The following is a 20,322-nucleotide window of genomic DNA, read 5'->3' on the forward strand; positions in this document are numbered from 1 at the left end:
GTGAACAGCAAAAAGGCTGTTCAGGTTTAACACAAAAATAACAAAATACACCACAGACGAGCCACGGCGTGCCTCTCTTTTTATTCTTTATTTTACAGTTCACAATAGAAACCTACTGATAAATTACACAGGTCACTGATCCTGGCGTTTGAGGGGTTTCACTGCCTCGGAGTGGGGTCCCATCTCATCCCAGGAAGGTGGCAGGAGGTGCCACCAAGGCCACCCGAGGAGCCCTCCTTATGGGGGAGGTTAACAGGCAGCAGGGACGATCCCCTAAAACCACACCTCAAATGGAAAAATATACTGCACATCACCCCGAGGTGACTTTAGAGACTTACAAATGTTCTTGGGGAAAAAGAAAAAACAACTTCCAGGGCTGCAGGGCTGCCAGGTTGTATTTGCAGGGAGCAACTACCTGGACAAACCCTTTGTCAAGGTTCTGCATCTTCAGCAATTCTCTCCAAATCCTCCTTTTACAGCACAGGGAGGTGTAAAGGCCCTCCTAAGCCACACATTTCAACATCTGTGAACTTTGCACACAGCTGCTGCCACCATTCCATGTTTCACCACTGCTGCCCACATCCCTGCTCAGAAGTTCCTAATTTCTCTATTTTTACTTTTTTTTTTTTGGCCTCTTTAGTAGTTCAACCACCTTCTCCTAAAGATGGCACACAGGGCACCTGCTGGGAATGCACACACAGGCACCACCCTGGCATCCTGGAGCAGGCAGTGCCAGGCTTCCCAAGGGGCAGGGATTTCACTCACAATAATTTAAAAAAGCCAAATCCAGGTGCACTTGTCAGTAAAAACTGGTGAATGGACAGAACACACCACGTTTTAATAAAGGGAAAAAAAAGGAGCAAATTGCCTTTTGTTTTTGCCATCATGAAAGGAACGTTTTACCAGTTTTCTCCTTGTATCCCCTTACAGCTGCTCACCTTTGGCACAAGGAATTCTAGGTATCACAAGGTTTAATTCATAACAATACTTCAATATCAACACTCAGCACTTACACAGCGCCTGTCAAAGTGCTTTACAAAAGCTTGTGAGTCCTCACAACACCCCTGTGAGGTAGGTGAGTGTTATTATCCCCATTTTCCAGATGGGGAAACTGAGGCAGAGAGGTAAAGTGACGTGCCCAAGGCTGTGCAGGGAGCTGAACTCGTGTCTTGGTGGCCCAGCTCTGCTCTCCCTGTGCAGGGCTGACACAGATGAACGAACTCCCAGGGCTCTCCTGCTGTAAGCCAAACAATCCAACCCCAATTTCCCAGCTCTCTGTCCATCCCTGACCTCCTGGAGCCCAGCAGGAGCTGGACAGGGTCTGCAATCTTAAGGCAACGTGCCCAGGAGCTCCCTGGAGAGCTGGGCACACACAGACCACCCTGCAGAGAGTCTCCAGACAGCTCCAGCTCTGCTTTGGGGCCAATTCTCTCCTCCCTCAACTCAGAGTAAACCCAGAGCCAAACACTGGGGCTGCACCAGCACGAGATCTCAGCCAGACCCTTCCCCTGCTGCTTTCTGTGGCCAAAATGCCCCTGCAAATCCTCCTCGTTCCAGACACTTTCGGCACAGCTCGTTCCACTCTATCTCTCTCTCTCTCTCTCTCTCAGAGTTTGTGTCTCTACATAAAAATAAACTTCCACCATTTCCAGCTCCTCAGCACCAGCATTTCAACAGCACCAGAGCAATCCACGTTTCCAGAAAAGTGTCAATGCATGCAAATATCACACAGAACATCGAGAGTGCTGGGAGATGATAGCAAGGATAGAGGTGGTCACAAGACAGCACACGTTTAGTTTTTATTAAAAATACCAAACAACTCACTCTTACTGTAACTATGCCACTTAGATTATCATCCTAACCTGCACAGGGACAGGTGCTTTTCCTCCAACTATTTACCTACCTAGAAAAAAAGAGAAATATCAAGCACACACATTTATACTTCCTCAAACTTGGCAGGCATGAACTATGTGAAGGGGAAAGGGGGGCTGGGGGAGGTTGTACAGTGGGGTTAGGGCAGTGGAGTACAAAAGAAATGGAAAATATCACATGCATCACCACCATCAGTAATCAACCTGATGAAAATAAACTCAGAGTATTAGATGGATTCATGTATGGTGTCCACTGAAAATCTCAAACCCTAAGCACGCTGAAGCTGGCAAACATCTTGTGCCACTTCACCTAGGTCCACACACAGCATCAGCAACTAAGATCAAACAAACCTTGAAAAGAAAGCAAAGTGAAGAATAAACCAGCCTGGAGACAAACAATCTTCCACAAACCACTTCCCTGCATTATTCTCAAACACATTTTTACTCTCAAGCAGCTCCAGAAAGGAGTGGGGGAGAAAGAGACCCACTAGGAGTTTGTGGTTCTTTCTTTTTTTTCAAACTGGCTCAGCACCAGCACCAGCTCAGAGAGAGGGAGAGAAAAACAATTCTTCAGACATGATCCTTGGTACTTGATTAAAACACTGCCAGCCAGCTGAGGGAAGCCTGGGCTGCCAGAGGGCTCCAGGTGGAGTGGGCACGGTGCTGCTCATGGTGCTCCTCATCCTCCTCATCCTCCTGCCCTGCTACGAGATCTGCTCCGTGGGCCTCATCTGTATATCCCCAATCTGCAAGAGAGCAGCATGGGATGGAACAGGAATTCTGCACTGGAGTCCTGGAATCCTGCACTGGAGCCCTGGAATCCTGCACTGGAATCCTGCACTGGAGCCCTGGAATCCTGCACTGGAATCCTGCACTGGAGCCCTGCACTGGGCACTTCTCTGCTGCAGCAGGGCTGAGCCTGATGAGCTGAGCAATCCCACACCCTGAGCAACCCCAGAGCCCCAGCAGTGCCATCCCAGAGCAACCCCAGAGCCCCAGCAGTGCCATCCCAGAGCTGGAAGTGTAAACAAACGTGATCCCTGCTAATCCCCAGCACAGGCTCCCTAAGCTCCCAGCTGATCCAGCAGCAGATCAGCCAGCCCAGGGCAGCCCTGGGCCCCTCCCCAGCCCCAGCCCCAGCCTACCTGGACATGAGGAGGGGCACTGAGGACATAGATGACAGCGTTGGCCATGTCTTCAGCCTTGAGACACTGCAAGGACAGCAAAGGGGCTCTGGGTCAGAGGGCACCCCCAGAGCTCCCCAGGAGCTCCCCCCTCTCCTGCCCATCCCTGATGAGGTCTGACAGAGTCACTGGGGCATGGCCAGGAGGGGCAAGCAAGCAGGAACTACCCAGTGCATTGCAAATGTAACAAAGGATGTGTCTGGTGCTGCTAATCTGCTGTGGATAATCTCACTGCTGGCACAGGGATTCTGCCAGCTCAGGCAGTGCCATCCTTGTCAGGAATTCCCACAGGAAATCCCCTGCCACCTGCAAAACACTTCTCCTTGTGCTGGCACCTCTGCTTGTCCCAGTTCCTCTGCAATGAAGAAGTCACAGCCTGCAGAATGGCAAAGCTGACTGACACTGATTTACAGAAGCATCAAAATAAAAGGGAAAATAGAAGGAGCTGGAAACTGAACCCAAATGAAAACCTACAGAGTGTGTAAATACCAGTGGAAGATCTGAGGTTTGAGGGCTGAGATTAGAGAGCACTGGGCACTCTCTGGAACCATCAGCCAGGAGAAATGTTCAAGTATAACCAGAGCCACCTCCCTCTGCTCCCACTCCCCCAGGTCCTACCCGAATGCTCTCATAGGTGGCAGCAGCTCTCTCGGGGTCGTTATCATGGAGTTTAAAAGCAAATCCTGTTTCCACCAGTCCTGGAGATATACACTGGAAAAAAGCAGAGCACATCCTAATAGGATTTGTAATTCCCCTAAAAGAATAAAAAAAAAAAAAATTTTTTTTGTTATTTTCCTTTCCCACCCATTTTGAAGGGACCAGTTGAAGTGAGCAGACCTTAGTGATTGTTGTGGCAAGTACCTCTGGTGGGCACTTCCCTCCTCACAGCCCAGAGGGACAGAGAAGCAAAGAAAAACATGGAAAAGCTCTGACTGAGCACCAACAGCCCAGCTCAGTGCCTCCTTCTGTTGATGTGACCCCTCCAACAAGCAACTTCCCACTCTGTGCACCCCAAAAATCCCTTCCCAGACCTTCTGTGCCCCAACCTGCCTGGGACAGTTCCCCAGAGGATTTCCTGACCATCCCCAGGGTGCTGAGCCCCGTTTTCACCTCCCCTTGGCTGCTCCCCACAGGGCAGGGCCCTGGCACTCACCGTGGCTCGGATGTGGGTCCTGGCCTCGCGCAGCTCCTGCCGCAGCCCCTCGGTCAGCGCTGTCACCGCGTACTTGGTGGCACTGTAGAAATGCACCACGGACTGGGGCACCACGCTGTGCCCGTTCATGCTGGGGACAGAGCACAGGGCACGCTGCTGGCAGCTGGGAGGGACCCCACAATGGACCCACTGGGGCCTGGCACAGGGCTGCAGCGGGGGACAGGCACCCCCTGACACAGCCAAACCTCCCTGAGCAGCTCCAGAAACCAAATGTCAGCCCTGCCCCACCAGCAGCAGTTGGCATCACCCTTTTCTCCCTAGGTTGTGGCATCCTTTTCTCTCTGGTTTGGGGCATCCTTTTCTCTCTGGTTTGGGGCATCCTTTCCTCCCTCATTTAGAGTATCCTTATCTCCCTTGTTTGAGGTATCCTTATCTCCCTCTTTTGGGCCATCCTTATCTCCCTGGTTTGGTCTTCCTCCCTTTAGACCAGCAAAGACCAGCAAAGTCTGAAGTATCAACCCCCACAACCCTCAGGAAACCCCATCAGCACCACAGCAAGCTTGAAGCTCCAGTGCTGAAACCCTTCCAGTAAGGCAGGGAGGAGCAGGAAGGCCCCGAGGCTGACCCCACACCCCCCTTTGTTCACCTGTTAATGTTAATGATGTGCCCATCGTCGATGTTTCTCTCCTTCATGGACTGATAGGCCTCCCGGGTGCAGATGCTCACGGCCATCACATTGACCTGAGGGGAGAAAAGAAGAAGAAATGAAGGCCAGCAGCCCTGCCTGGCACCCCTTGTGTGATCCCCCCAAGTCTGGGATATCAGCTCCAGACCCTGTCCCCAGGCAACTCCCAGGAAAACCCAAAGAGGGAGTTGCTCATCCTCACACCCCACAGCTGAGCTGGGGCTGCAGCCACAGGGGCAGGGGTGCACAGACACCCAGAGGGAGCAGAAATAAATGGAATTGGTTGTTTTGGGGCAGGGCTGAGGGCAAACCCCAAGGAAGGAGAGCCAAGCCCTCCCCACAGCAGCACTGCAGGCAGGAGCCCGAGGTTCACTGAGCACTCTGGGCAGCTGGCAGGGCACTCACAGCAGGTAATTAGGTCAGCTCGTTAACGAGGAAATCCCCAGCTTCTGCCTGTCAGAGCGCCAGCAGCTCACAGGAGGCACCAGAAGAGCTCCCAGGCACGGGAAGCAAAGCTCACCTTGTGCCACAGGGAACCTCAGAGTGGGCAACTCAGCCTGGGGCTGTGGGAGCCACCACCCTGTCCCTGTCCCTGCCTGCTGACATTGCCCCAGCCCTAGGTGGCAATTTCCCCAGCCCTGCAGGTGCCAGGGCATTCCAGGCTCCTGCTCTTTGCACCAGCACCACCCTGGCTTGGTTAAACTCGGTCCTAGCACCTCCCCAAGCATTAACACACAGCATTCCAGCCTGTCCTGACCATGGACACAGAGCCAAAGCTGCTGGAAGATAAAGATGAGAAAATTCACCCAGCTGGAATGCAAAGGGCCCAGAGGTGCTGCAGCACTGATGAGCAGCAATCTCAGCAGCAGTGCTAATTGCTAGGGGGGCTCAGATTTGGAAGGGGTTTTGCTGAAGGCCTCCAGAAGGATGTGAACATCCCCTGGCAGGTCCTGTCTAACAGTGTGTCACTTTGCCAGCTAAATGAACAGCCCAAAAGGGTCTGAACACACTGAAATCTGGAGGAAGAAGTGATTTTCTGATGAATCAGAAGGCAGGTGGAGCAGCAGGAACGAGGACAGTGAGGGATGGAGATGGGAGAGGGCTGGGGATCATCACTGGGAAAAAAAAGAACAAGAATGGGGCAGAATTACTGGGACTTGCTGGCACAAAAGGGCAGGCAGGAGAGGGATGGAGCTGGGAGATGCAATTACTGAGCAGCACAAAGAGGAGCAGGGTCAGATCTTTGTCACTGCTCTTGTCTGGTCCTTATTCCCCACTCACTGCCAGAGGCCAGCCCTGAGGAGCTTGTCTTAGAGATAAACAGAGATAAGCAGGGCTTTAACGTGACCCTGGGAGTGCCCAGGCAGCACCAGAGGAGCCACCACCCTCAGCCCAGTGCACTTTGGCCAGGCAGAGGCACTGCTGGCTCCTCACCATCACACCTGGGGCTGCAGAGATAAATCTTTAACCTGGGAATCCACCTGGGCTGTGCCAGGAAGAAAAGGAGCAGAGAGGAGACACAAGGGCCCCTCAGCCCTGGGGTGGAGCCCAGAGCAGGCAGGGCATGGGCAGGACTGGGGATTCCACACAGGGTGCTCAGGGTCACCCTGCAGCCTGCCCCTGGCCTTTGGGACATGGATCTGGGCAGCTGCTGCTGTAAAACCCCCATGACCAACAAATCCCTGCCTCCCCCAGCCCACCAGGCAGCTCCTTTTTGGAGCAGCCACTCCCAGATCCCTCTCCAAAGGCCACTAGAGGGTAACATCACCCCAAAGTGACTCACAGAGCAGCCTGGGCAAAGTTACAGCGTTCTGACAGCTCCTGGCAGAGCCAGATCCCAATCAACAGCACATGGGAAAGTCCAGAGCCCTGTGATAAAACCCCACGGTGCAACAAAACAACTGGCTGGAAGGCAGCTGAGCTGGGATGGCCTTTTCCCACCAGCACAGACTGCTTTTGGGGTGAAACCCCATTTCAAAACTGGCACTGAAATCCCATTTCCAAACCTGCCACAGGCACTGAGGAACCTATGAGGGAAATGAGCAAATCTGTGTGAGCCCGAGGCTGTTGTTACAAACACCCACAGACACATTTCTGACATTTTTCTGCCTCGTTCCTATTTTAGGGAGAAAAGGCCCAGAGGTGCCTGGCAAGGGTGGCCAGCACACCTGGGCCCTGCTGGGTGCTCTGTGACAGCCACCACGGTGCCACATTTCCAGCAATGAACCAGCCCCAGCTGCCAGGTCAGAGGACACAAAGGATCCTGTTCCTAGAAGGGCTCAGCGTTTCCCTTTCCCAGAATCAGCCTTTTCCAAGGCACCCAAAGGGGTGCTCCAGCTCCAGAGCACACATGGAAGCACAGCTTACAGCAGACATATCCCTGCACAGATGGCTGGGAAAAGCAAGAACAGAGCCTGGTTTGTCAGTGAGCAATGCCAAGAATCAAACCCATTCTGTGTCCAGAGGAGTGAGGGGATGTGTGCTGCAGCCCTCGGTGCCCTGAGCAGGGAAAATGGGAAGCTCAGCTTGAATTCCTGGCTGGAAAGGTCAGTGGGTAAGAAGTGAAGGAGCTGCTGCAGCCCCAGAGGCTCAGGGTGTGCACAGCAGCTCCTCCTGCACATCAGGACTTTGCTCCAGCCTCAGAAACCAGGGAGAACATGGGGGAGGATGGGCTCAGAACCTGCCTGAGGTGACACCTTCCCTCCTGCACCCACAGCACAGCTTGGCAGGGCTCTGTAAACCAGCACATCCCTCATTCCAAACTGCCTGGGGAGAAGCAGCTCCCACCCTGGGAATAAACACCAGACAACAAAGGACCAGAACATTAGAAAAGGAGAGGAATAAGTAAATTATAACGTGGTTTTGACTGTTAGATGGATAGCAAGAAGGAGGATACTGAGAGGGGAATTGGAAGGACACAGAGCCTCAAAGCTCATAAAAAATGCATGGAAGCAAAAATCAATTTACCAAAAAGAGGAAAAAAAAAAAAGCCTTTAATTTAAGGCCTTAATGCCTCCTAAATCGATGAGTTGATGGCTCTTGGGAAACTTTTCTCATCCTGCAGCCCAGAGGTGCCCTGGAACTCTCCCACAGCATCTCCCAGCAGTCCAGGGAAGCTGGGGAAGAAGCTCCCTGCTGCCACACAGCTCTGCAAAGCCCTCCCTGGGAGGGACTGGGCCCTGGCCAGGGCTGCTTTGGGGCTGGGGTGCCCTGGCAGGGGGGGCTGGCCCTGCAGAGCCCCCCAGCCCTGCCAGGGACACTGCCATGGGAGGGGGACACTGCCAGGGGATGGGGACACTGCCACTGCCAGGGGATGGGGACACTGCCATGGGATGGGGACACTGCCAGGGGATGGGGACACTGCCATGGGATGGGGACACTACCAGGGGATGGGGACACTGCCAGGGGATGGGGACACTGCCAGGGGATGGGGACACTGCCACTGCCATGGGATGGGGACACTGCCATGGGATGGGGACACTGCCAGGGGATGGGGACACTGCCAGGGGATGGAGACACTGCCAGGGGATGGAGACACTGCCAGGGGATGGGGACACTGCCACTGCCAGGGGATGGGGACACTGCCACTGCCATGCAGCCACAAAGCAGGGGCACAGAACAAAAAGGAAAACTCCACTGAGCTGTCCCCAGCCCTCAGCAGCAAGAAAAGCAAAGCCCAGCCTTGTCAGGCTGCCCAGGCCAGGCTGGGTGAAGCTCTGGGCTCTGGAGCATCCCAGGGCTCTGCCTTTATGCTGGAGGGTTGTTCCATGAGCACAGAAATCAGGAGCCAAGCCAGCAGCTGTTGGAGGATGGGGAGAGGGCAATGTCTGCTGGGCTGGCTCAGGCTGCTGCAGCAGCATTTCTGCCAGGCAGAGAGAGCAGAGACAGCCACAGGGACCATCCTGGCAATCAAACATCCCCCAGAGAGAGCAGAGACAGCCACAGAGACCATCCTGGCAATCAAACATCCCCCCAGAGAGAGCAGAGACAGCCACAGGGACCATCCTGGCAATAACACATCCCCCAGGCTCCTTTCCTGACAATGCCCTAGTGGGGTCACCTCTCCTCCCACCCATCCCACCCCAAAGCACCCCCACAAGCAGGGGGACCCCAAACTTTGAGCCACTGTGAACACCAACACTGGAGTGTCCCAAACAGGACAATCCCATTCCAAAATCTCTCTCCCTAAAAGGGGTGGAAGGTGAGATGGTGGGAGCACTCCCAGCTGAGCAAGGGAAGGGAACACGGACTGGGGGAGCTGGAAAAGCCACAAGTCCCCCCAAGCCTGCCCAGCTGATAACAACAAAGCAGCAAAAGGGACACACGGCATCCCTGAGGGACCCCCACACCACACAGCCCCAGGGACCAGGACAGGGAATTTGCAAGGCCCAGGTGACCCCCAGGGCCTGGCAGTGCCCTGCTGGACAGCTCAGCTCAGCTCAGCTCAGCTCCACTTCATTTTCTTTAAAGCCTCCATGGCAACGGGGCCCGGAGATGTGGCTGTGCAGTGACCCAGGCTGGGAGCCCACAAAAGCCTCTCTGGGCACACAAAGCTGGGCTCAGCTGGCCTTGGCTGCAGCCACAGCAGCCAGCAGGCTGGCCAAAATCCTAACAAGAACTTAATTAGGCAGGATATGGCAGCTCTTGGCCTGGCAGCCTGAAGTCTCAGAGTGCTTCTCTTTTACAGAGAGCACAGAACAGCCAGGGGAGCTGACAGCTCCCAGCTGACTCCACTGCTGTGGCCCTGAGCCTTCAAAGAGCTTCTCAGACATCTCCTTCCCTTCAGCAGGACGAGCTCCCAGAGCTGCTGGAGGTGCCACAAGGGTCGCTCCCAGCCATGAATTCCACTCCTGCTCCTGTGAGGAAAATGTTCCCGTGCACAAGGGAATGTGGCACAGCCAAACCACACCAAAACTCAGCACCTCACTGGGCAGAGACACTGCAAGGACACCCAAACCACCCTGAGGTCCCACTGCTATGTGCAGAAAAGAGCCCCCACATAATGACAAAAAAACGCTGGAGTCACAGAAGATGCCCAGCAGCACCTCAGGACAGGAGGAGAAAGTTGTAAACGGGGTGGGCCACGTGCACAGCTCCCATTTCAGCACATGAAACACCCTCATTCACATCCAGCACTAACCAGATTATGGGCAGAAAATGAAGCTGTAGAGACAAAAAGCATTACAGCTTTTTAAGCCAAAAAGAATCTGCCCATTTCTACAAACCACAGCCCCAACTAACAGGATTAGCTGCAAAACCCAGTGTCTGGCATTCGATTTCCTGCTTTATTGAAGGAAAAAAAGGAAAAAAAAAAGAAAGAAAAGAAAAAAAAAGGAAAAAAGAAAAAAGTTAAAAAAGGAAAAATAGGGAAAAACAAGGAAAAACAAGGAAAAAAAGGAAGAAAAAGGAAAAAAGGGAACAGAAAGGAAAAAAGGGAAAAAGGGAACAGAAAGGAAAAAAAGGGGAAAAAAAAGGAAAAAAAGGAAGAAAAAAGGAAAAACCAGGGAAAAACCAAGGAAAAAACCAAGGAAAAAACAAGGAAAAAAACAAGCAAAAAAACAAGGAAAAAACAAGCAAAAAAACAAGGAAAAACCAAGGGAAAAAAAGGAAAAAAGGAAAAAAAAAAGTAAAAACAAGGAAAAAAGCAAATAAAAAAAGGGGAAAAAAAGAAAAAAAAAAGGAAACAAAAAGGAAAACAGGAGGCTCTTCACCCTTGAGAAAGCCAGTGAGCTAAAGGAAAAACGCTGCTGTGTTTCCATCCTCCAAGGTGAGGGCTCAGCAAGGCAGGATGTCCTTCCACTCCCCAAGCAGCACAACTGGGCTTTGTCAGAGCAGGCTGGGGAGCAAATCCCCAGCTCTGGAATGAGGAGAGGGTGGCCAGAAGGGACAGCAAAGTGGCCAGGAATACTCACATCGATCATGGTCCTCCAGCCCTCCGTCTTCCCCGAGAGCAGCGGCTCGGGCCGCGCCAGGCCGGCGTTGTTGATGCACACATCCACCCCCTGGTGAAGGGTCCTGATGGCAGAGAACATGGACAGGATCTCCTCCTCGTTGGACAGGTCACACTTGTAGGGGATCAGCGTGCCCGGGTAGCCAGCACTCTGGCACTCAGCTGCCAGCTTCTAGGGGAGACAGGGGCAGGGGGGAAAAACAGCCATCAGGAGGGGGGAAACAGCCATCAGGAGGGGGGAAACGGGCAGCATGGAGGGGAGAAACAGCCAGCATGGAGGGCAAAAACAGCCAGCAGAGAGGGGAGAAACAGCCAGCAGGAAAGGGAAAAATAGACAGCAGGAAGGGGGAAAAACACCCAGAAGGAAGGGGGAAAAACACCCAGAAGGAAGGGGAGAAAACACCCAGAAGGAAGGGGGAAAAACACCCAGACAGAAGGGGAGAAAACACCCAGAAGGAAGGGGAGAAAACACCCAGAAGAAAGGGGAAAAAACACCCAGAAGGAAGGGGAAAAAACACCCAGAAGGAAGGGGAAAAACAGCCAGAAGGAAGGGGAAAAACACCCATCAGGAAGGGGAAAAAAGCAGCCAGCAGGAAGGATGGAAAGAGCCATCAGCCCCCTCTCCCCACAGAGCAGCTCATCCAGCCACTTCCTGAAAACCACACCTCAGGGCTAACACAGCCTGCAGAGCAGGCACTGGGAAGAATCAGCGTGATGCTAATTAAGAAAAAGGAGATATCAATACCCAGGAGAAGCTGAGAGCTCCAGCCTCTCAGTTCTGGAGCTGAGGACACACTCAGTGCTGTGCTGCTCCTGCTCAGGGAGAGCAGCACACGCAAAATACAAATCAAAACTACAAATCAATGCTGCCCTGGCACCAGGCTGAGAGTCTTCCACACTGGCAAAGGACAATTCCTCGTTAGCCATGGCCAAGGAAGACTCCAAACACCCCAAGCTTTTGTCAGGCTGGGTGACACAGAGCCAAGGCAGGGCCAGGAGCTGCTGCCAGCTGCCAGCACAGCTCCGAGGGTGCCCTTTACCCCTGACACTAATGAGAAGCAGCATCTCCTCCCCGATGTGTCACAGCAGTGACAGTGACAGTGACAGCTCCCAGCACCAGGCAGGAGCCACATGATGTCTGGCTCCTGAGGGGAGATGGGCTCTGGCTACAAACACCCACCAAATCCCCGGGACACGCGGCCGTGGCGGTGTCACCGACGGTGACATCTCAGTGGCTGCAACACAGCCCTGGCCCTGCCACCACGGGCAGCTTCCCACTGCTCCCAGCTCCTCCTGCATCCCAGGCACTGCAATTCCCAGCTTTTTATAAAGGGAGGAGCGAGGCCCAGCGCAGGAATCTCCTGGGAGTGATGGCACATGGAGGCAGCTCCTCCCCAGCCCTCCCTGCACCCCAAACAGGTTCACTTGAAGTGTTCTGGGGCTGTTTGGTAAATGAAGCACTCTGGAGCCGTCTGCTAAATGATTTTCAGCCTTTCCCAGTAGCTGAGCCAACCACAGAGCTGGACCAAAGCCCTGAGCAGGCAGCTGCAGCTTTGCTGCTTTACCTTCCCCAAACCCCAGCAGCTTTCATGGACCACAAGCCAGAACCACCCAGGGCAGAGCTGTGGTGCAGGAGCTGCTCTCCTGCCTGGCTCCCAGCTCAGGGAAGGCCCTGCAGAACACAAAAATGATTATTATTGCTCTCACAGCAGCAGGCAGGGAGGGCAGGGATGTGCTGAGTTGAGTTGGAATTGATCCCTGCCAGCAGCGTCCCCAGAGAGCCCTGCTGGGGCTGGCTGACAGCATCCCTGCCTGAACAGAGCTGCCCTGGCACTGAATCCCACCCCTGTGTGTGTGCCCTGCCTGAACAGAGCTGCCCTGGCACTGAATCCCACCCCTGTGTGTGTGCCCTGCCTGAACAGAGCTGCCCTGGCACTGAATCCCACCCCTGAGTGTGCCCTGCCTGAACAGAGCTGCCCTGGCACTGAATCCCACCCCTGTGTGTGTGCCCTGCCTGAACAGAGCTGCCCCTGGCACTGAATCCCACCCCTGTGTGTGTGCCCTGCCTGAACAGAGCTGCCCTGGCACTGAATCCCACCCCTGAGTGCCCTCCTGGGGCTGCCTGCACCTTGCCATGCAGGGAGCCTTGTTGGTGATGTGCTGATGGGAGTGGGAGAACATTTTCCTTTTCACCTTTGGAGCACACGCTTGAAAAAACAGTCGAGGGGAGGGGAAATCCCTGCATCCCTGCAAGAGCAGCATTTAGGAAATTCACAGCAGGAGGAAGGACTCCTGGAAGGTTCTAGGGATGGGGCCTTGCTCCTGAAAAATACAGGAGGGAAAAGGGGGCAAGAGGACCACGAACTGGTGAGAGAGTGAGAATCAAGCAATGCCAAAGATGTCCAAAAATGAGAAACACGAGCACAGGGGGTTGGGAGGAATCTCCCAGAGCAGGAGCCGTGCCAGGAGAGCTGGCTGAGGGAACAGGGGCGGACAGGGAAGGACAGACAGGCTCACTGACAGCCCAGAGGGACACAGGGCTGTGTCTCCATCTCCAGCTGCCACCTCCACCTTGCCCTGCTCAGTGCAGACCCAGGTGAAGGAGCAGAGGGAACAAGGGCTGTGATGTGCTCTGGGATATCCCTGCTGGAGCAGGTGCCCACTGTGGTCCCTCCAAGCTGAGCATTCTGGCTGGAGCTGCCCCTCCTGTGCTCCAGCTACACCAGGAGAGAGGACTTTCACCTTGGGAGAAAAGCTTCTCTGCCACAAGTGACCAGGGAAATCAAATCCCCCTCAAAAGCTTTCCTTCCCTGCCTGGTGTCTGGCTGCCTCCAGCACAGATCCTTTCATCTCTCAGCCTGCACTTGTGCTAACAAATTCTCTTTGAAAAGCAAGTGCTGAACACTGCTGACATCCAGGCAGGGCTGGATTGTGCTCCAACCATCTACAGATAAAGAGTCATCACAGGCTCTTCAAAGAAACATCAACTGCAGGCAACTTTGCAAGAGACTTTTGAAAAGCAGCTCTGAGCTATGGAGCTCACAGAGGTTTTTTTTCATTAAGTCACTCAAGTGATGCTCACTCCACTTTGAGCACACCCCATGCACGAGGAGGAGAGAAGAAAAGAGGAGAAAAGCTGATTTTCCAGATTTCATGAGCAATTTGAGAGTGACCAGGTGATGCAACAGCAACACAGACAAGGCCAGTACAAGTCCAGCAGCTGGAGATGGAAATCTGAAATAAGAATGGTTTGGGTTGAAAAGGACCTTAAAGATCATTCAGTTCCCACCCCCTTCCACTGTGCCAGGTTTCCCCAAAGCCTGGGACATTTCCAGCATCTCTGTAGCACAGCATGACCTCTGGATGCCTGGAAATGGACAGCCAGTCTGAAAGGACACCTCACATTTATGGGATGGGTTTGCTGTGGTCAGAAACCTCCAGTTCCCCCCTGAAAGGGTTAATGCTCTTTGTGCATACCCACGGTGCCCTGCACCCACACTCAGTCCTGGTCAAACGTTTTTTACAGAACTAATTGATATAAAAATGTTAGGGGGCTCTAAAGAGGAGGGGAAGGAAGGAGGGAGTCAAGCAGGGCTTTATTTGGCAAAGCCTCCCATTAACTTCAGGCACGTTTAGCTCAGAGATGGAAGCCAGGAGAAGCCATTGGGTGATTTTAACCTAACCTGCCATTCATCACAGGAACCTGTGCCCTGCTGGCTGAGCTGCTGCTTGAACACACAGCTGCACCAAGAACCCAACTGGAAAAGCACCAAAATCACCCCAATGACTTTTGCTACCTGAAGGAAATGAAGGAGAAAAACTGTAACAAACAGCACCAGAGCTGTGAAAGACAACTGGGGGCTTACAAACCCTTTCACTCCACTGATTGGCAAGTCTGAAGCTGCTTTTAATTAAGATTTAATAACAGCACAACAGCATAATAGAGATGTACAGAGAATAAAGCACCAGGGTGAGGGTTGTTTGTTTATTTATTTCTTTCCCCAGTGCTCTGTGACCATGAGTGAGATTCAGAGCTGTGTCACATGGACAGAATCACACTCTGAGCTCTGGGAACCTTTTGGCCCACAAGATCCAAGGATGAATTTCACTCCCCATTTCCTGCCAGGCTCCTGCTAAGCTGGGTCTGGCTGAGCCAGAGCTGGAAGCTGAGCTCCCAGAGCCACGCTGCTCTTTCCCAAGCCTGCTCTGCTCCCTTTCCCAGCAGTTCAGCATCCCAGGATTTTTTCCTTAGCTCACTCAATGTTCAATTTCCATTGTCACACGCGAGCCAAAGGCCCTGGAGGTCCCTGCCACCTTCAGGCACTCACCCAGCCCCTCCTCGCTCACATCAAGGCACTTTGAGTTTGTCACTCCTTGCTCCAGGCTGGCGTGGGGAGGAGGTGACACTGCTGTCACCGTGACAGCTCATTAGAGCAATATCCCTGCCTTCCTCTGAGCCCTGTCCTAAACCCAGCCCCACAGAGCTCAGCCTGCCCTGAGCCCAGCCCCACAGAGCTCAGCCTGCCCTGAGCCCAGCCCCACAGAGCTCAGCCTGTCCTAAACCCAGCCCCACAGAGCTCAGCCTGCCCTGAGCTCAACCTGTCCTAAACCCAGCCCCACAGAGCTCAGCCTGCCCTAAACCCAGCCCCACAGAGCCTGCTGGGATTGGGATCAGTGTCAGGATTGGGATCACTGCTGGGATTGGGATCAGTGTCAGGATTGGGATCACTGCTGGGATTGGGATCCCTGCAGATCCCCAAGGAACCCACAGACACCCAGCTCAGGGGGCAGAGCTGAGCCCCAGCCTCTGCCTGACACCCCCAGATCCTGGCACCTGCCTCCTGTGTCATCTCCACCTGGAAAAATTAAATTCAATTAAACCAAACCCCACCTAATTTGCAGCAGTGAAGGTCTGAAAATGGCTCAGTTATTATTTGTTTGGGGGCTCTGAGCATGGTATTGCTGCTTTATAGCAAACGCCACGAACAGAAGAGCAGCAGAGAAGGGGGGGCTGCTGCAAAGTCACATTCTTAAAGCACATTTTGGGGGAGAAAGAGGAGGAATCCAGCCTGGTTTAAACCCCCTGGGTTTCAAGGCTGGGGGAATCCATGAGGACAGAGGAGTATTTGTTCACAGCCATGATGGGATTCTGCTGTTTGTCAGACAGGATCTGCTCAGGGACAAGTGGCAATAAAAGCACTCCAGAGGCCTTGAGCCCACCATCCCCAAACACAGAACAATCCCTGCCAGGGGCCAAGGGGACTCTGAAGGTCACTCACGCTCCACAGGCACCAAGCCTTGGGATTATCCTGCCCCAGGATGGGGGAAACCTGTGGGAACAGCCCAGGAAACCCATCCCAGCTGCTGGGCAGAGGGACAGACCCACCAGGGCCAGACAAAATGCCAAAATGGAACCAGGTGACCTCTAAACCATCATCTGATCTGCCTGCAGGGAATCAAACACCACACTCAGCAATCAGCTGTTAATTACCCTCCCAGGAGCACCTGAGGGTTCCTGGAAGTGACCAGAGAGCCCAAAAATGGATGCTCAGGTCCCACGAGGAAGGCTCAGCTCCTTCCTCCTCCTCCCAACAGCCTCCTCAGAGCCTGGGCTGCTCCAAGCTGCAATCACTTGCTCAGCTTATCAGAGGCTGTTTCCTGAGCAAGATCTAACCTTGACAAAGCAGGCCCTGGTTATAAATGTTACCTTTGATCAATACCTGTCACAAATGCATTGGAATTAATTGGTTAAACCTTGTCTCTTAAGTCACATTTATTGCTTCCTGCACGGCTCTGCTCTCACACGCCAACAAAGACAGGGGAAAAATGGATTTCTTTTGGAGCAGGGCACCCATGGTGTCCCTGGGCACAGCACAGCAAGGCAACCCAGCTGCTGGAGGGTTTCCAGTGAGCTGGAGCAGAGGAGAGCATCCCACCTGCAGCATCTCCCTGCAGTGACAGCCCCAGCCACGCTGCAGACCAGAGCTCTGACACCAGGCATGGAGGGAGAGCACCTGCCAGCACTTCTGCCATTCTCCAGAAATGGAAAATAAATCAATTGTAGTGATAAAAAAGCGTAGCACCAGCACCACTGCAAACCCCTTGGAAACAGCTCCCTGTCTGCTGCCTCCCTGTGCTGCAAGGGAAGAGCTGCAGAGTCCCTCTGAGCCAGGAAAACCCTCCCAGCCTGGGGAGAAACCCTGCAACACAAAACTCACATATCTCACTGAATTAAAGACCAGACAGGGCTTTGCCAGCTGGGAGGAGGGCAGGGACATTTTATGCCCATGCATGTGCAAATTGTCCCCTTTTTTGTGCTGCTGCAAGGAGCCGGACACCCAACACAAATTCCTGGAAAACACGAGCAGGAGCAGGGGGGAGCTGAGGAGCAGCCGAGTGGCTGTGGCTGCAAATCTCAGCAAATCTCTGCACCCGAGGAGCGTTTTCCCCCCAAAAACCTGCTGAAAACACTTGGCTGCTTCCTGAGAGCTCCTGCCTTGGAACGCGTGGCAGTGTCTGGAGAGCAGCAAACGCTCTCTGAGCACACGCCAAGAAGTCCCTGACAGCTGTTGGTACCTCCAGGCTCTGCATTTAAAACAAGCCTTCAACCTGAATTACTGCTGGCATGCAGAAGGAAAATACAGCCAGTTTAATTATATTTTATTCCTCGATGTCTGACTGTTTGAGCTCCTGTGTGATGACCCACGTGAAGAGGCTGCAGCAGGGGAACAGAGAGGGAAACTCTGGAAAAAAAAAAAAAAAAAGATCCTTCTGCAATTTAGGGTTTTTTGGGGCTTTTTTTGTGAGCCATTAACATTTTTATTTCAAAAGGCAAATAAAGACCACTGGAGTTGTGACAGGGGTTTAATGCCAAACATGCAACTTTGCAAATCCTTCGTTATCTTGCCTCAAGCCCTTATCTGATTTTCCAAGAGATTAAGAAATCTTGACATAGCATTTATTGCCCCAGCTAAATCCCCACTAGACAACCTGCTCTTTCAGTTAGCTGGAGGTTACAAAACCACCTTACACAAGGGTTCCAGCATTTCACCTTAAAACCAGTGACCTTCCTGAACTTTGATGAAATGTGATGGTTTTGTGCTACAGAGTGAGCTCTGCATTCCAGGTTTTACACCCTGCTGCTTGCCCTCTTTCCATGGCAAGCTTCCTCGGAGCCCCCCTGGGATAGTGGAAGGTGTCCCTGCCCATGGGGGGTGGAATGGGATGGTTTCTAAGGTCCCTTCCAACCCAAACCACCTGGGATTCCATAACTCTGTTAACCATGGCTAGGATGCTCTGGCATCACCAAACCCTCAGCTCCTTCACATTCCCCTTCCCTCCTCCCTCCATCGCTGTGTTCCAGCCCTCAGAGCATCCCTCAAATCCCCCCCACTCAAATCCCCAGACACTTCCAAGTCTGGATTTCTTCCTATTTTATTTCAAATTTTTTTTTGAGCATCCCTCAAATCCCCCCCCCAACTCAAACCCCCAGCTCAACATTTCCAAGTCTGGATATTTTCCTATTTTATTTTAATTTTTTTTTAAAGGAGAAGCCTCAAGGTGAATCTCCTGGAGGACAGCTCCATGGACAGCCCTGCTCTGAAGCAGGGTTGGGTACAAAGTTCCCACAGCATCCCTGGCAGCCAGGAGGTGACAGAGCTGTTCCCACAGTGACCCTGGATCCCCCCACGCTCCTTCCCTTCCCGGGATTTTCCTCCTCGTTAAGGAAACAAGCTCGACAATAAATAAACCCAGAATAGCAGCGGAGCAAAACACAGTCCAGACACCCAGCAAAACAAGTGACAGCCCTGCAGACACACTCGGGTCCCAGCGAGGGGACAAACATCAGCTGCTGTGGGAACACGTGCCTGACACAGCTCAGGACACCGGGGAGCAGCCCCTCACACTGCAAACCCAATCAATCAATTAATCAATCATCAGTACCGGAGTGATCGCCCTGGTGCAAACACAAAGCCTCACAGCACCGCTCATTTCCAAACCCACGCTGCGTTTTGGCCAGGAAAGGTTGGGAAAGGAAGGAAACTCACGTGAACAACGAAGGAAAACACAAGCTGCATTGATTTCTTTCCCAAATGAAGAGAGTCCAGAACAAAATCCAAGATAAGGGCGCTGCTGGAAACAGCAATATTGGAAATAACTTTCTGGAGGGGAATGGGAAGCGACAACATCCTTTGCAGCATCCTTTGCCAGGCACCCCGAGCACATCCAACCAGCTGCAGGTGGGAAAGGCTTTGGAGAGCTCAGCCCTCCCTGCAAACCACAGCACAAAAACCCTGGCAAATCCCAAATTAGCAGCGGCCCCGAAGGACGGTGCACTCAGTCACGTTGGTGCTCTCTCCTCTCTGCAAGCAGAGCCTCTGTGACAACGCAATGAAAAAAGGGAAAAGTTTGGCTTTTCCCGAGCATTTCTTTATCAACCCCGCTTAGCAACGCCACCGATGCCAAGCCGTGGTTTCCATGAATTTTGGACCATTTATTCCCAGCGCAGTCAGCTGTGCACAGCCTTTATCACCTCGGCTAGGGAAACACAATCCTGGATATTGCACAGGTCTCCTTTAGCTCCAAACACCCACGATGGCGATATTTAAGATGACTAAAACTTATTTCCTCCCGCAGAGGAAACTTCCTAAATGGCAGATAAGCCCGTGCGAGTGAGGCACAGCTGACCGACGCACAACGGGGATCCCGAGGAAACACTTCTTGTGAGCATCTTTATCCCCAAGCCAGCGCCATCAGGTTCTGAGGGGGCTGTGGAGATGCTCCTGGCAGGACCGAACCCTGTTTGAACACCAACTCCCCAGGAACGCCCAGCCTCCCGAGCAGCCCCATGCCGCTCCCGGGGACAGAGATGCTATTTTTAACCTCGATAAGAAGCGGCTCAAAAATAAAAACAAAAAAAAAACAAAAAAAAAAACCCAAAACCGACCCCGCTCCTCGGTCGGACACCTTCCCCCCGCTCCAGGGGCTCGGTGGGCAGGAGCAGCCGGGGCCGGGCATCCCCCGGGCGGTGTCAGCGCCCGGCCGGGCCGGGAGCGGCCTCGTGAGGGGAGAGGCGGCCTCGTGAGGGGAGAGGCGGCCCCCGCCCCGCCGGTACCGCCGGTACCTCGATCTTGTCGACGCTGCGGGCACATCCCACCACCTTCATGCCGTGCTGCACCAGCGCCCTCGCCACGGCCGCGCCGATGCCCACGGAGGCGCCGGTGACCAGCGCGACGCGGCCGGTCCAGCGCTCCATGGCCCCGGCCCCGCCACAGCCGCCGCCGCCGCGCACAAAGCGCCGCCCGCCCGCCGGCCCCGCCCCTCGGACACGCCCCGCCCATGGGGACACGCCCCGGGACACGCCCATGGGGACACGCCCTCCGTGCGCTGGGTTCGAGGGGCTCAGCTCCGGATGGGAGCGGGGTTTGGGGGTTTCGTTCCCCAGCGTGGAAAGCTTCGGGAGGGATGAGCGGAGCAGG

The 20,322-nt window shown here is 53.6% G+C and overlaps 1 protein-coding gene and 1 long non-coding RNA gene across 3 annotated transcripts; both read right to left on the reverse strand.

Annotated features, from left to right (window-relative positions):
- Nucleotides 1-62: 62 nt before the first annotated feature.
- On the reverse strand, nt 63-20,149 carry DHRS11 (dehydrogenase/reductase 11). 2 transcript variants are annotated; one of them, XM_071448176.1, is made up of 7 exons: nt 19,968-20,149; nt 10,806-11,012; nt 4,855-4,949; nt 4,209-4,338; nt 3,674-3,766; nt 3,017-3,082; nt 63-2,617 (listed from the first exon to the last, which is right to left on the reverse strand). In XM_071448176.1, exons 1-7 carry the CDS (start codon nt 20,097-20,099, stop codon nt 2,576-2,578), a joined length of 765 nt encoding a protein of 254 aa, XP_071304277.1. In that variant the 5' UTR covers nt 20,100-20,149; the 3' UTR covers nt 63-2,575. The 2 variants fall into 2 exon arrangements, with proteins under 2 accessions (XP_071304277.1, XP_071304276.1); XM_071448175.1 differs by having other exon boundaries at nt 10,806-11,015.
- On the reverse strand, nt 12,949-18,376 carry LOC139600189 (uncharacterized). The gene is made up of 2 exons (XR_011682440.1): nt 15,443-18,376; nt 12,949-15,395 (listed from the first exon to the last, which is right to left on the reverse strand). It is a non-coding gene; the product is annotated as an uncharacterized lncRNA (long non-coding RNA).
- Nucleotides 20,150-20,322: the final 173 nt, after the last annotated feature.

The sequence above is a fragment of the Agelaius tricolor genome, unplaced genomic scaffold (assembly GCF_023055355.1).
Source record: "Agelaius tricolor isolate 1412-34295 unplaced genomic scaffold, bAgeTri1.0.p SCAF_25, whole genome shotgun sequence".
NCBI classification, from domain to species: Eukaryota; Metazoa; Chordata; class Aves; order Passeriformes; family Icteridae; genus Agelaius; species Agelaius tricolor.